General features: G+C 30.4%; 1 protein-coding gene across 5 annotated transcripts in view; it reads right to left on the bottom strand.

The window, feature by feature from the left end:
- Positions 1–14,328, bottom strand: part of LOC106057938 (cilia- and flagella-associated protein 251-like) — an 18,408-nt gene extending 4,080 nt beyond the window's left edge. Inside the window, exons 1-27 of one of the 5 annotated variants that reach the window (XM_056005248.1) lie at positions 14,135–14,328; positions 13,037–13,159; positions 12,679–12,810; positions 11,990–12,154; positions 11,329–11,664; positions 9,465–9,514; positions 8,637–8,801; positions 7,817–7,844; positions 7,702–7,718; positions 7,345–7,425; positions 6,351–6,497; positions 6,080–6,183; positions 5,406–5,514; positions 4,486–4,644; positions 4,224–4,392; positions 4,053–4,094; positions 3,498–3,588; positions 3,285–3,353; positions 3,131–3,199; positions 2,773–2,958; positions 2,196–2,255; positions 2,005–2,081; positions 1,635–1,774; positions 1,235–1,408; positions 804–950; positions 565–647; positions 233–374 (exon numbers count right to left, since the gene is read on the bottom strand). In XM_056005248.1, coding sequence (XP_055861223.1) covers positions 233–374; positions 565–647; positions 804–950; positions 1,235–1,408; positions 1,635–1,774; positions 2,005–2,081; positions 2,196–2,255; positions 2,773–2,958; positions 3,131–3,199; positions 3,285–3,353; positions 3,498–3,588; positions 4,053–4,094; positions 4,224–4,392; positions 4,486–4,644; positions 5,406–5,514; positions 6,080–6,183; positions 6,351–6,497; positions 7,345–7,425; positions 7,702–7,718; positions 7,817–7,844; positions 8,637–8,801; positions 9,465–9,514; positions 11,329–11,664; positions 11,990–12,154; positions 12,679–12,810; positions 13,037–13,159; positions 14,135–14,177 — 3,108 coding nt within the window. In that variant the 5' untranslated portion in view covers positions 14,178–14,328. Of the gene's footprint in view, positions 1–232; positions 375–564; positions 648–803; positions 951–1,234; positions 1,409–1,634; positions 1,775–2,004; positions 2,082–2,195; positions 2,256–2,772; positions 2,959–3,130; positions 3,200–3,284; positions 3,354–3,497; positions 3,589–4,052; positions 4,095–4,223; positions 4,393–4,485; positions 4,645–5,405; positions 5,515–6,079; positions 6,184–6,350; positions 6,498–7,344; positions 7,426–7,701; positions 7,719–7,816; positions 7,845–8,636; positions 8,802–9,464; positions 9,515–11,328; positions 11,668–11,989; positions 12,155–12,678; positions 12,811–13,036; positions 13,160–14,134 lie in introns of all 5 variants that reach the window. The other 4 variants (XM_056005249.1, XM_056005247.1, XM_056005251.1 and 1 more) reach the window with 4 other exon arrangements.

Below are 14,328 nucleotides of genomic sequence, written 5' to 3'. Positions count from 1 at the left end.
TTACCCAAAACTGTGGCTTATGGTTTACAAAGATGTGTGAATCACTGATATGAAATTTTAAAAATTTGGGTCAACTCAAAAAATCTTTTTATGAATTTCTCAAAATATAATCATAATCTAGATCAGAAAAGAATTTAATGTTCAGTAGTCAAGCACTTTCCTTACAGCTATATTGTCCTTGCCAGCTATCATATCTATTTTTAGCAAATCTATTTTCAATAATTTTACTTACACCACTAGGATGCGCAATCAAAGCCATTGCCAAATGTGGATTGCCAGTGGCTGGCAGAAAATGGAGTCCAACTTTATCATCAGTGATGTAAGCCAAAAATCTATTTCTACTCTCATCCTTGTCAGTAGGAACAACCATCATTCTGATAGATTCAATTGTTTGATTATAGTTTAAAATATTGTTTTCATATTAAGATACTGATAGACATACTTTTTGCAATGCTTTTTGCTAAATTAATGTGGTATTCAATGTGAATCGGCATTTGACCAAGATACAAATACTGGTACATAAGGTAAAAAAATTGCTTAAAGTAATTATATTGTGCCACTAACTTTCTTATAGGAGAGCCATATGTTGGTCCCAAGACAGTTTTTCTGCACATCTTTGTTGTGCTGTTATAACATTTCAATTTGTACTGTAGAAGAGATGAAAGAATAAAAAAGTGCATACTAACCAAGAAACTAACAAAGTTGAGATTTTGTATGCCTACAACAATGTCTTGCAAACTAAAATGGCCAAATTATTAGAGTTAACAAAAAAAATGACCAAACTAAAACCAAACTTGTTGTACCTGATCATTTGCAGTTAGGAAGAAATTCTCTTTTGTAATTGGTGGGTATTTAGTCATGCACTGTGGGATGGCAGCCTGCTCTATTCTGTCAAAGGCAATAGGCATCAACTTATTGGCTTTGCCGTGAATATTTAGATCATACTCAATCTGAAAGTACAGTGTATATAATAGATTTAAGAAAAAAAAATCTAACCTGTAGGCCTATTCTATACTTAATTTGGCCAGCACAATGACCTACCACCTTTACTTTTCCCTAACTAACCCATTAGAGCTTGGTGAACTCAGAGGCACTCACTGTTACTATTTTTTTAAAACTTTCATAAACTTTACTTGTAACTTTACTTATAGCTTGATTAAAAGGTTTATCAGTAAAGAGTCTAATGATTTAATAACTTTATGGTATCTACATCTAAACATAAAAATATAATTACAAGCATTCTGTCTTCTCCTAAAGACAAGAGTTTAGGCTGGTTTGTATCCAGATGAATTTCAAAAAGTAAATCCTTGATAGGTTTATAATGAGACCTATACCGGCCATGCCATATATATGGACTACGTCCTTCTTTACGCTGTCTTTTATAAACAGTTATTGTAAAGCCAGCATCCTAAACAAAAGAAAACAAAAAACTTTGGCAATATTGTGAAAACAAATTGAATACATCTATACAAAATATTTCATCCAGTTTTAGAATTTTACTGCATAGACTCTTTGGAATGACTATTTCAATTCTTTAAGAAAGTTTAAGTACTGGGTAGTTGATTATTACAAACAGACCTACTGTCAAAAAAATGGTTAAAAAAGTAGCCTATTAATTATTAGTGTAGACTTACTGCTGTTGCCAAATATTGTGAATTATGGCTGAAAGTGATGTGTGTAATTGTATCTTTGGCATATCTGAAAGGTTCTTTAAGTTGTTCCAACAAAGCAACTGCGTCCACAAGATGAACTATTCCATTTGTTAAGCCTAAAGCTATTGAATAGATTTAAACAATGTGGTCAATTACAGTGTAGAGCAAGTTAACATAGAAACAGATGACCTTAACACATCATCTGCTCCTTGGATCGCAAGGTCTGAAAGGGGTACTTTACTTTTTTTTTTTAATCACCTATTTTTCTAAAGTAGATATATACTCTAATCTTAGATTAAAATTAAATCAAATTGTACATAATAGTTTAACATTTGAATAAATATTACACTACCTATATAAAATCCTTTTGGGTCAAAAGCACAGCACTGAATGTGACATTTTTCAAATATCTTTGAAGCCACGACTTCTCTTGAAAGTAAGAAATCATGTAAAGGTTTCAATGAAAGGAATAGTATAGTAACAGAATGCTTTATTTACTGGTACTATTAAAAACAAAGGTTCAATGTAAAAAAATGCTCTTACTTTGTTCTATAGTTCCAGAGTTTCAGTAAACCAGAGTAACTGCCGATAGCCAGAATGGGTCTATGAATGAATAGAACAATATTTATAAATCATTCCCAAGTTACTAATATAGGTACAGAAAATAAACAACTTTGACCTTTAAAAGTACACATAACTACCAAACCATACAGCCAAATAAACAAAACAAGAATTAGTGTTCTCTTATTGCATTTACATTGCCACATTAGACTTATGTCTTGCTGAAAGTGAAGTTTAAATTATTTCATTTCTATGTCTTTTAATTATTAGGGAACATGATGGCTAAGAGGTAAAGCACTTGGCTTCTGAACTGAGGGGTTATTGTGTTTGAATCTAGGTGGAATTTTGGGATTTATAGGACACGGTTTAGTAATCGGTACTTGACATTTGTTGGGGAAAGTAAAGGAAGTTGGCCATGGCATTGGTTGACCACATGACACCCTTGTGATCATTAAATCATTTGCCCTATAGATCACAATGTCTAAAAGAGGTAGGCCTACTCTACTTTTTCTTTTCTATTTATGAACACACTAACAAAAAATGTCTAAATCTGACTCACAATTTTGGATGGGCAGCCAAAGCATGCACTGCAGCATCATGCTCTCTATGGATGACTTTGATTTTGGATCCATCTGTGTTGATACTGCAGTAAATTGCAATTGAGGTTCCTACAATGAAATCTCTAATCACAAAAGGTTTGGCTTGCTTTGTGGCATCTGAAGGATATTTACTGCCCTCTGTAGCTCTGTTACATTTTGAAAAATCAAACTATTATTAAGTTTTTACTTTAAATGTTATATTTCAAACAAATTGCTTACATACAGACTCATAACAACTGTGCTTAAAAAAACAACAATGAAAAAAACTTATAAGTAAAAAATGCTTAAGTTCATGGCAAAATTGTTGATTACACTTACACTGTGACAAAATCTGGCATATAGGCAAAAGAAATCGATGTACATGGACCAGAATGAAATTCTTGATACCTGCAATATTAACAATATCACTAGTTTACTGTTAAAAAAAAAAAGTAAATTTATTCTAATCAAACAAAAGTTTGAAATAACTCACCAATAAATGAGACGCAGGCACTGATCATAGAACTTGATATGACCTGCTGTATCGCCAATTACAATATAACTATAAAAATAGAAATATAAGCATATTAAACAACCACTTTTTTTTTTAAAGACTTGATTGCTAATTGATGTTTGTGTAAAAATTCCTCAACTACTACTTCTTTATCTGCATTAGTTTTTGTTTTTAAAAAAATGTATACTTTACTTGTCAGTATTTGTTAGAACATTGATTCCTTTGTCATGAACTTTGATAATCTTTAAAGGCTTTTTGTCGGCACTTTGGTTGACATCCATGACTAAAAACAGATTAATGTTTGACTATGAGCAACACTATGATTACTTAAAATTAAATCACTTTAGAAATATAAAATTAAAAAACATCAACTTTAATTTGCAAAGTAATTTGTTTTCAAGTGCAAGGAACAAGTAATTTTGTTTTCAAGTAGAAGGAACAAGTGTAGGACTTAATCATCTTTTTTTTTAAAGTACCGGTAACATAACATCTGTATTTCATAAGATAAGAACTAGATTCTAAATAAATTACTGATTATGTTTTAGTGAATTAAAATAATTTTCTGAACAATTGAAAGAAAATTAAAATTGTAGAATTATTATTTAAATAAATAATAAGTGGTCAAACCTTCAACAAATATAGTTATGCAATTAATTGATTAATTGATTATGTAAACCAATAAAATAAACATAATATTCAGAATACATCAACACAATTTCAACTTTTTCTCAAAAACTAAATAGTTACTAGGTAGTCCTGTCCACACATCAATTTCTGGTTTAAGGTACACTTTAAATGAAAACAAAAATTTTGATGAAAACAAAACAAGTTTTATGGTTGTTTCCCCAACATAAAAAAAAACAAACTATATTTAATTAATCAAAAAACCCAACAAAACAAACTACAAAAACAACCTACTCATTGACAAGGGTCTGTTGTTATCCCAAACAACCAAGTTTCCAATAGAGGTAGCGGTTAAAGCCCTTGCTATTCCAATTTGAAACATGGATTGGCTATAGCGACCGACAGGTTTGTTGAAATCACTGTCACTAAGTGGTGGTGCATAATACTTAATTAAGCTGTCTTCCTATTAAAAACAAAGTCAACACAAAATGTTACCAAAAGTTTTTAAAACACTGTTCAAGTTTAGCAGGAAGTTGAAAACAGAATGACATCTTACCCAGTTATAAAATAGCACCTGACTTTCACTGTTGGTAACTAAATGGTGAACATCTGTTGAATCAAATGCAATGAAGTTCTGAAGTCCATATTCTGGTTTAAGATCAGCTGAACAGATAGGCACATCACCATCCACTGTCCAGTCCCAGATGGCTAAGGTCTTAAATATGTCAAGAATAATGTAAACAAAATATGTCATTACATAAAGTAATATCTTGTATTCACAATTATGAGAGTGTTTTATATCATCATTAAATTGTATTTGTTTAATAGATTTATGGTACAGTTGAAGCTGAGTCAACAAGGATATCAACACCTTATAAAACTTTTGTCATATAAAAAATGGAAGAATGTCAATATAAAAACAATTTTTATAAATCTTTAACAAAATTTTCATGTTAACATTAGACCTACATGACAATATATAGTTTAAGGAAACTACCCACAAAAATGCAAATCAATGTCTTGATAAGTCAAAAACAGGAATTGTGACAAACATATTAAAAAAAACTGAAAAGAATATTGTACCGTATCTTAAAAGTGGGGAGAAAAAAGGTACTCTAAAAACTGCACCAGAAGCAAATTAAAAAGATCATATTTCATAAAGGATATGAAATTGAGCATAAAAAGATTTATTAGCCCTTTATCAAGTAGAGTAAGAATTGACCTATTTTTGTCTTTCATTAACCAGTATCAAGTTCCATTAGAGATACCCCGTAGGTAAACTCATAATTCATAATCTTCTGGATTTGAATTTTAATAGATCAATTCTGAAACCAGGTTTGACATCCATAAATGTCAGCATTGATAAAAACAATAATGACTAGCTGAACATTTTTATGACACTGTTACAACTGTTCTAGCTTCTTAGAATAGAAATTATAATTAGAAGGATAAATGATCTAAATCCTAATTGTCTACCTGTATTGGTAATGCACTAAGTGTAGCCAAATATCTTGAGTCTGGTGTGAGAGCAACTGCCACTACACCTCCCTTTGGATTAGGATCAAACATTGTTTGTATTGGAGTCCTGTCCAAAATATATTAAATCAAATTAAGACTCAACAAATTATAGTTGCAACATTGACACAGACTTGCATTGAGAGTCAACATTCATAAGCTCTTGCTAATAAATGATATAAACGTTGTTTTTTTTTTGTTTTTTTTTATTGTTTTTTTTTACACCTTTTTTGAAACACAATGAACTTTTGAAGAGTTCTTTTAAAGAGTTTTAGTGGACTTCAAGTACAAATAATTTTGAATAGCTAAATGTTTTTGTTATCAATCTTGTTAAAGTTGTACTTAGAAAAAAAAAAGCCAAAGCCAGGTTATTCAAATAGAAGACATAGTGAATACAAAGATTATTACTGCATTCATATTTGACTTTGACTGACTAAAAAAGTTTAACTTAGTTGCATGGGTACTGCTTTTGAAGATTTTTTTCCCCCTTTTCTTTATTTTTTTTTTTACTAGCAATAATAACTCCTAGAAAGATTTCTTAATTAAATAATAAAGGAGGTTTTTTATATGGTCTGAAAAATCAATCAATACTGTTGGCAGTTTTTATTAAAATGATATCAAACAGTATGTCATACCCTGTGTACGTGTCCCAAATGTTCACCATTGCATCAGGACCAACATCTCCTGTTACTAGCCATCTTTTATCTTGAGATACAGCAGAACATGTTATTGGGTTGAGCTGAAATGAAAAATATTGTATCTTAGTATCAGAATTAAGCTTGCAGCTACACCAACATAGCACAATATTATTATATATATATACAAGCCTATAGTCTAATACTTTGTGACCAAATAATGTGGCTTTGGGGTTTAATTGGAATATTAATAGCCACTTTCAAAACTTACATGAGCTTGCAAAATATGTTGCTTGTTGTTTTTGTAGTCATACATGATACCAACATGTGCACAGGAATACATGATAGCCTGACGAACACCATCGCTCAGATTCAGGACAGGTACATTACGATTCAATCCAAATGACCAGACAATGTTCTAAGAATATTCAAAATGAATTCAAGAAGAGTTAACTTTGTATAAGCTTGCAATTAGTATTTATTGGATTACAATATGTGGTTTATGGTAATTTAGGATTTAGAGTAGAATAATAATAATATAACATGTAAAAAAGTGTATAATATGAAAAAAACAAAAACAAAGTAGTCCAAATAAGGAATCTCAAATTAGAATTTTGGGGACCTTTAGAGCTGGGAGGAGGGGAGTTGACTGAGCAGTAAAGAGCTTCATGGCTTCTGAACCGGGGTCCCAGGTTTGAATCCTGGTGATTTTTAATTTCAGGATCTTTGGGCACCTCTGAGTCCACCCAGCTCTAAAGGGTATCTGACATTAGGTAAAGTAAAGATGGTTGGTCATTGTGCTAGCCACATTACACCCTCATAAAACCATTGACCTCAGAAAGGGGAACTTTACTTTTGGAGCTAGGAGGACCCAGAATTATTATTTTAATTTTAAAACTGTTAATGATGATTGCTCTTTACTTGAATGGAAATAAGATTGTACTATGTACAACCACAAGATTTCTATCCAGGGCTTTTGAAAAACAGATTTGTCGCTTAGTGGCATGATCCACTAGGTAACTCATGGTAGGCTCGAGTTCAAATCTCAACTCGAGCTGAGTGCCTAAAGGCAGCATGGAAACCTTCCCATAAGAGACTAAACCAGAGCACAATGAGCATGCTTTCTCATGAAGTTATAAATTTTTTTTCAAATTTCATTCAAATGAAGTAGTTTTTCAAATAAAAAAAAAACGAGTCAAAGAAAAAAAAGGATTGTTTAAAAAAATTACTTTACTTTGAAGATTCAATTTATATCTTCTACTTACTAAAGCTGATGTGGACATTTGACCTTCAATGCTAGAATATGACCTCTCAGGAGAAGGAAAGTTGTTTGGTGAGTTGGTTCCCTAATTACACAAATTTTAGTAGAAAAAAAAAAGTAAAAATCAAAATAAAAATGATTATTATCATGAAACTACTTTCTCTATAAAACTGATTTTAAAAAAGCAATACAAATAGAGTAACTGATAAAAATATATTCAGCATTTACATCTATTCACTTTTCTATGACTAAGAAGTTAAGTCTAATACTTTCTTCACAGCTTTTAATCTCATATCTTAGTATGAAGATGATATGGTAAATTAGGAAGTAATGGGTTAACAAAGAAAGTGCTTTGACTTACCCAATTACCAAGTGAATCTAAAAAGGTAAAACACATTTTTTTTTAAAATAAGAAAACATTCTTTAAAATTGTATTTTCATTTCAAAATGTAAAAATTTTTTTATTAACAACTTACTTGCATTTTTGTTCATATCTGGCAACTCCTGGAATGTGAAATACATAAAAATAATATTACAAAATCAAGCTTTTATGTATTATTTTATGACAGAAAATGTTCTGTATTATTTTTCATCAAGTAGTCATATCTAACAACCTCCTTGATAAGGACCTCGGCTATTGAAGATATAGGAATCCTTATAAATTTAATCCACCCACTTGCTACACCCATGTTGTTTACATCAGACAATTTTCAGTTGAAAATATCCATAGAAATTTTTTTTTGGGGGAGGGGGGGGGGTAACCAAAAGAGTGGGAGCCCAGCTATAGTTTGTGTTGTCTATAGGTAAATCTTTAACTCTAATTTCAAGGCTGTCCTACTGTATGGTTCTGAAACATGGAGAACAATTGAAGCCACAACAAAAAAAAATACAGACCTTCATCAACAGATGCCTGAGAAATATCCTAAAAATATACTGGTATGACAAAGTAGAAAACACCAAACTGTGGGAGATGAGTGGACAGAAAAATATAGAAGTGCAGATCTTAGAGAAGAAGTGGAGATGGATTGGTCACACCCTTAGAAAAGATACCAGCAACAGAGCTAGGCAGGCCTTAGAGTGGAACCCCCAGGGAACAAGATGCAGAGGAAACCAAAAAGAACATGGTGACGCAGTGTACTTGAAGAAGCAGAGAAGGCCGGGAAGAGCTGGGAAACCATCAAAAAAACTAGCAATAGACTGTGGAGAGTGGCATGTTTTTGTCGAGGCCCTATGTTCCATGAGAAACTCAAAGGAGTGATGATGATGATGATAGGCAAATGCAGCTTAGATTCTTACTTTATCATCTTTTTCATAAAGACTGGTGGTAGAAGGATCATTGTCCGCCTCTGTTCTTTGATCTTCAGCTTCTTGGGATATTTCAATCTGTTGATCTGTGTTGTAATCTTCTGCTTGGATGTCAATTGTAGGTGTACTTTGGATACCTTTATTTTCAACATCTTCCTGTTATAAAATGTTTTAAACATAAAATTAAAAGTCTTAGTAAATGTAAAAAATGGAAGGGTATAATGTCTTAAAACTTATTTACAGTAATTCATAATCAGATTTGTACCCATGTGAAACTATTTTTAACATCTTGCACTTTAGCCTATAGTTAAATCCTGTTAGAAAGTTGGACTTAAAAGAAAAATGAATATTATGAAAGCTTAAAAAACTCAGTCTTAAGTTGCGAAAAGGCAAAAATATTGGACACAGATGTTATCAATATTAAAAAATATTAGAAAAATATTGTTGGAAAAAAATAGTACTAGCAATAATTGTTTTACAAAAGGGTGCTGCAAATCAAATGAAAACCATTGACACAGTAGTGCAGACTTCCATTAAAGAAATCAAATTATTTTGAAATAATGATTTTGTAAATCTGTTGCATGGAGATGAGTGGGCAAGGTTATATGTAATGCCTAACTTGCAAGCTATAAAACAAACTTTATATGAGACAGTGATTTTCATTCAGCTTTAATGAATATCAGAGACCAGTGAAGGAAGTAAAATTGGTCACATAAAACCAAAAATAAAAAACTACAGCAAGAGTACACTCAGCTGCTTGATATGGACTTTACAACATTGCGTAAATGTCAAAAGTACATTAATATCATTAGTATGTACCTTTTCAGATTCTGAATAATTTAACTCAGCTCTTTCCCTTGCTCTTTGTTCTGTTGATAAGTTATTGAAAAAAATTCAAAACATATCAAATCATATTTTAAATAAAAGGTATTAACCAAATGATTTGGATATTTCTTTATTTGTATTTTTTAATTTGTCATAACTAAAAAAATATGATTAAAAAACATAGTCTTAGAGCTAATTATGGAATGTAATGAATAAAAAAAGCAAGAAAAAAGTAAGAAAAAGATTATAGGCCCACAAAGTGTATACAAGAATGAGGAAATAAAATATTATGGGAAATAGAAAAATAAGAAAACTAAAGGTTTTAGGTAAGAGCTTTTTTTTTTCAAAATGTTTGCTACATTTCTTAATCTAAGAATATAATTGAATTGCAGTATCATTTACCTATGTTTTTTATATTCTTTGATGAATAAATAAATAAATAAAGTATTTGATGTATTTGAAGCATATGCTTCAAAAATACATAAGAGTGAGATTTTTAGAAAAAATATACAAAGAAACTTGAAAAATATATATAAATAAAAACACACACACATATATATTTCTTATTAATTGAGTGTTGAATCCTCAAAATCTTTGTCACACACATATATATTTTTTATTTATTGACTTCTAAATCCTCAAAATCTTTGTCAGATATCACTTTTTTAATTTGAGAGAAATTGCAATGCACCATTCTCTACAAGAAGGACAATTTATAGAACCTATTTATTTAAATTGAAAGTTTCATCTAATATTTCATGACAGAAATCATGTAGACCTTACTAAGTTTTCTAAATTGTCTAAACCTAGAAAAAAATGACTTAAATATATAGGCAACTGTCAAGACCATATATGATGATATTTTTATATTCTTCAGGGGATGGCAGTAGGTGGTTTGAACTTGGGTTCACAGTGATGACATTCCAAAGTGCATACTTCATGACCTGTCAGCCATCCATACAACAAGTTTCTTAGATATGTTCATGTTATGTGTCAAAGTCAGCCACTGACACATTAAAAAAAAACTGCAGAAGCGTAAATGAAAACTATTAATTTTTGTATTTCTATCTGTTTGGAATTAATTGATGTGGTTTAAAAGTCCACATATGGTAGAATTTAAGGTCATTGAATGACTATTGCACTAGAAAAAATATTACAACATTAAGTCTGCTAAGTGTCTATCTAAAATCTGATGTGATAAAATGAGATATGTTTGTAAAATGTTTTACATGTTTTCCATGTTCCTTCTGAGTTGATAATTTACTTCCTAGTCCAAACCTTCTGCAGGACAACAGGGGATGGGAGAGGGCAGGGTTTGAACCCAGGTTGATTGTTAAGTCCGAACAACAGTCCAGCCCGCAAACCGCATAATCAGGCAGATATTTTCAGAATATTTTCAAAAACATCATTAATATAATATTCTACTAAAATATTCTATTCTTTGTGACACATCAGTGACTTTAGTATTTATCACAAAATCCATATCAAAGTCAGAAGATAAAAAAAACACACCAAAAATGACTTGATATAAAAATATGTAAAGAGTCAGACAAAATTAGTATTTTATTATAATTAGTTCATATATAACCTCTAAATTTATATTTTAAAAAATATGATTAATTTAAACAAAAAAATAAAAAACATTTTTGTAGACTGCTTTTAATTTGTCAGAGTATGTAAATAAAATATAAATAATAACTGAGTATTAATCTTGTTAATAAAAAATGCAAGCTAATTAGCTAGCCTACAGCTAATGTAAAATATTAATATATAGCATAGTCTATTGTTACACTGGCAAAGCACATTAATACCAAGTAAGAAATGTTGAAATAAATTTGTGCAAAAGTACAGTGCAAACCTTCATTTTGAGCAGCAATTAAGATTTGGTTAGCAAATGCCTCACTAAATTCTCTCAGAGCTTGCAAGTTTGTATCATCAAAATTGTTATCAAATTCTTTTTTTTCTTCATCTTCCTCTTCAGCTTCTAGATAATCATCATTTTCGCCGCCAAGCTCTGGTGTTTTTTCTCCATCAATATGTTCTTCCATGGTCTCATTGTATAGTTCATCATGATCTTCAAATGTGTTTCCCTCAATATTCTCATCAATATTTTGATAATTATCCACCATTTCTGTTGATTCTTTATTTAGTTCAGTGTATTCATCTTGATCTAGATTATTCTGCTCTTCATTAGCTTCTTATATAGGATTGAAAGTACAAGCAAATTAAAAGTAAGCTAAACAAAACACAAAACAAAATAAAATACTGACCAAAGAGTGACAAGAATAGTGTAAATTAAATTTCATTTTAAACAAACACAAACATTTTTCTGTTTCTTTTTGTACAATAACTTTAAAGCAAATGTGCATTTTCAAAAAACAAAACTAAAACACCACACACTTAATTAAAAAAGAAAATGGACAAGATAGAAAATAACTTATTTTTAGTTTTGCAATTAAATTTTGAAAATTTTTTTTATTGGATTAGAAAAGTAAAAAAAGAGATAAAGATTGAATTACCTTCCTCATCTGTTTGGGCCTGATCAATTAGTTCATCATCATTATCTAAATCATTATGTACTTCAGTAACTTCCCCACTTTGAAATTCATCTAGCTGTTCTTCAGGTGCATTATCAAATTGGGCATCCCCATCATTGATTTCTTCAAAATCATTTTCATTCACTTCTGATAAAGAAGTATACATTGTGTTTACAATTTTAGTGCTCTAGATTATGATTTTAAAAAATTCATATACAAAATAAAAAATATTTTCTTTTTTTGGTGTACTGATATGAAAATTAGTTAAATCAATCAACAAGATTACAACAATAGTTTGTGTGGAAACAAACTCAGAAATGGCCCTCAGAGTGGTCCACTCAAGTAGGTAAAAAGGCAGGTTTCAATATTTTCAGATGAATATCAGAATCTATGAACTGTAAGCTATCTATAACCACAACCCTATTCCACCAATACAAAACATATGTATCAAAAGTGTTGCCAATACTGTTGTATTACCACATGATACATAGATTTATTAATGTTATTATTATTTTATATTATTATTCATTTTTTAAAATAATTAGACTGTTATGAAGATATGGTTCAATGTGAACCTGACCTGATGTTATTTAATGAATGATGGTTTTGAAAAACAATCAATCAGAATCTATAAAATAAACAGTATTATATTTTCTGTCTTGTTTACTAACCTTGATCTTCTGCCTCTTCTCCCAAGTTCTCCTCAGCTCTTTTCTCAATATCCTCTTCTTCCTCTAGCCTGTCATCATCAAGACCTGATTGATTAGTATTGTTATCAATCTGATCTTCTGGGTTACCTCCACCTGAAGAATTGTTATAAAAAAGTTAATGATAACAATTTATTTCAAACTTTTAGAAATGAAAGTAACCTATGTAATAACTATATGAAAGAAATTATAGAGCTTCATATTTTATTGTAATAATATAAGCAAAGAAAAAAAAAGGTTTCAGTATAAGAAAGTGATTGGCACACGTTTTATTTAAATTAAATACGACATAAAAATAATACATTCAATAATGTTTTTATACCATCAGTAATTTGTACAACATTTATTTCATCTTCATTTATTTCCCCTTCTTCCTCTTTAGTGTCATCAAAGGGCTCAGAGCTATTCAAATTAGTATCTTGGTTATCTCCTTCATTTTCAGCTGCTAAAATTAATCACAGAAAAAAAAATTTAGGAGGTCTGTATGAAAAGTAAAGTGGAAATTTTAATGTAAACTAGTCATTTACCGAGTTTTTTTCTTCTAACATTATGTGAGGCCTGAATATGAATATGGATGGCTGCCTGGTCGTGGGGTTTGCGCGCTGGACTGTCGTTCGGATTTATCGATGGTCCCGGGTTCAAACCCTTCCCTCTCCCATCACCCGTCGTCCTGCGGGAGGTTTGGACTAGGAAGTAAACTATCTTCAACTCTGAAGGAACATCCGAAACATGTAAAAACTTTTTACAAAATATAATATGTTCATATATCTTGTAAATATTGGTTTTATATATATTATATTGTGTGTGTGTACATATATCAGATCGGTACATAAGCAATATATTTTAAAATATTAATAACTAGACTCTAATCTAGATCTATTATGTAGGCCTACTTAAGATATTGATCTGCTCTATCGCCAAGACAAAGTCCATATATATATTGATAGATTGTAGCCTAAATATGTACTTGATCTTGATTATTAAAAAGGTAATCAAGATGAGCATTTCCACTAATCTAGATCTAGATAACTAGAATCTAGAGTTCAAGATCATACTATTCTTTATTGTTAGGGTTTATGTTTATTAATTTTTCTATAACTATCTATTATTCTAAATGTACAATGATCTAGAATCTAATCATAATTATTTACTCTAATATTCTAATCTAGATATAGTATCATATAGATGTATGTAGGAATAGATTTAGAATCTAGAGTCTACTTGTCTAGTCTAGATCTAGTCACAAATAAACTTGACTCTTTCTATCCGTAATTATTTACCACATTCTGATGGAATCAACGTTTGTATCGTCGGTTAGGAGAGAAAGAGTTAAAATTAAAACTAGTTAGTAAATACTAAAAGTAAAGTTACTCATAATTACTAAATTAGTAAATTAGCGGTTTATTTCAATTGTCAATACCATTTTCCTCTTCCGTTGGCTGATAATCTTCAGCCTCAGACATTTGCGATGGCTAAAACTGTTTTCTATTGTCGATCCTTGACTAAGTATAGACTAGATCTAGGTCTAAATCCAGGTTAAATCTTATTTACAATCATTATTGTACTGCTAAATGATTGACGCCGAAAAGGTTGCTAGGAAATACTGCAGAGGAA

Source organism: Biomphalaria glabrata, chromosome 12 (genome assembly GCF_947242115.1).
Source record: "Biomphalaria glabrata chromosome 12, xgBioGlab47.1, whole genome shotgun sequence".
In the NCBI taxonomy this organism is placed as follows: domain Eukaryota; kingdom Metazoa; phylum Mollusca; class Gastropoda; family Planorbidae; genus Biomphalaria; species Biomphalaria glabrata.
Note: the sequence above shows the minus strand (reverse complement) of the source record. Positions and strands in the feature narration are given on the sequence as shown.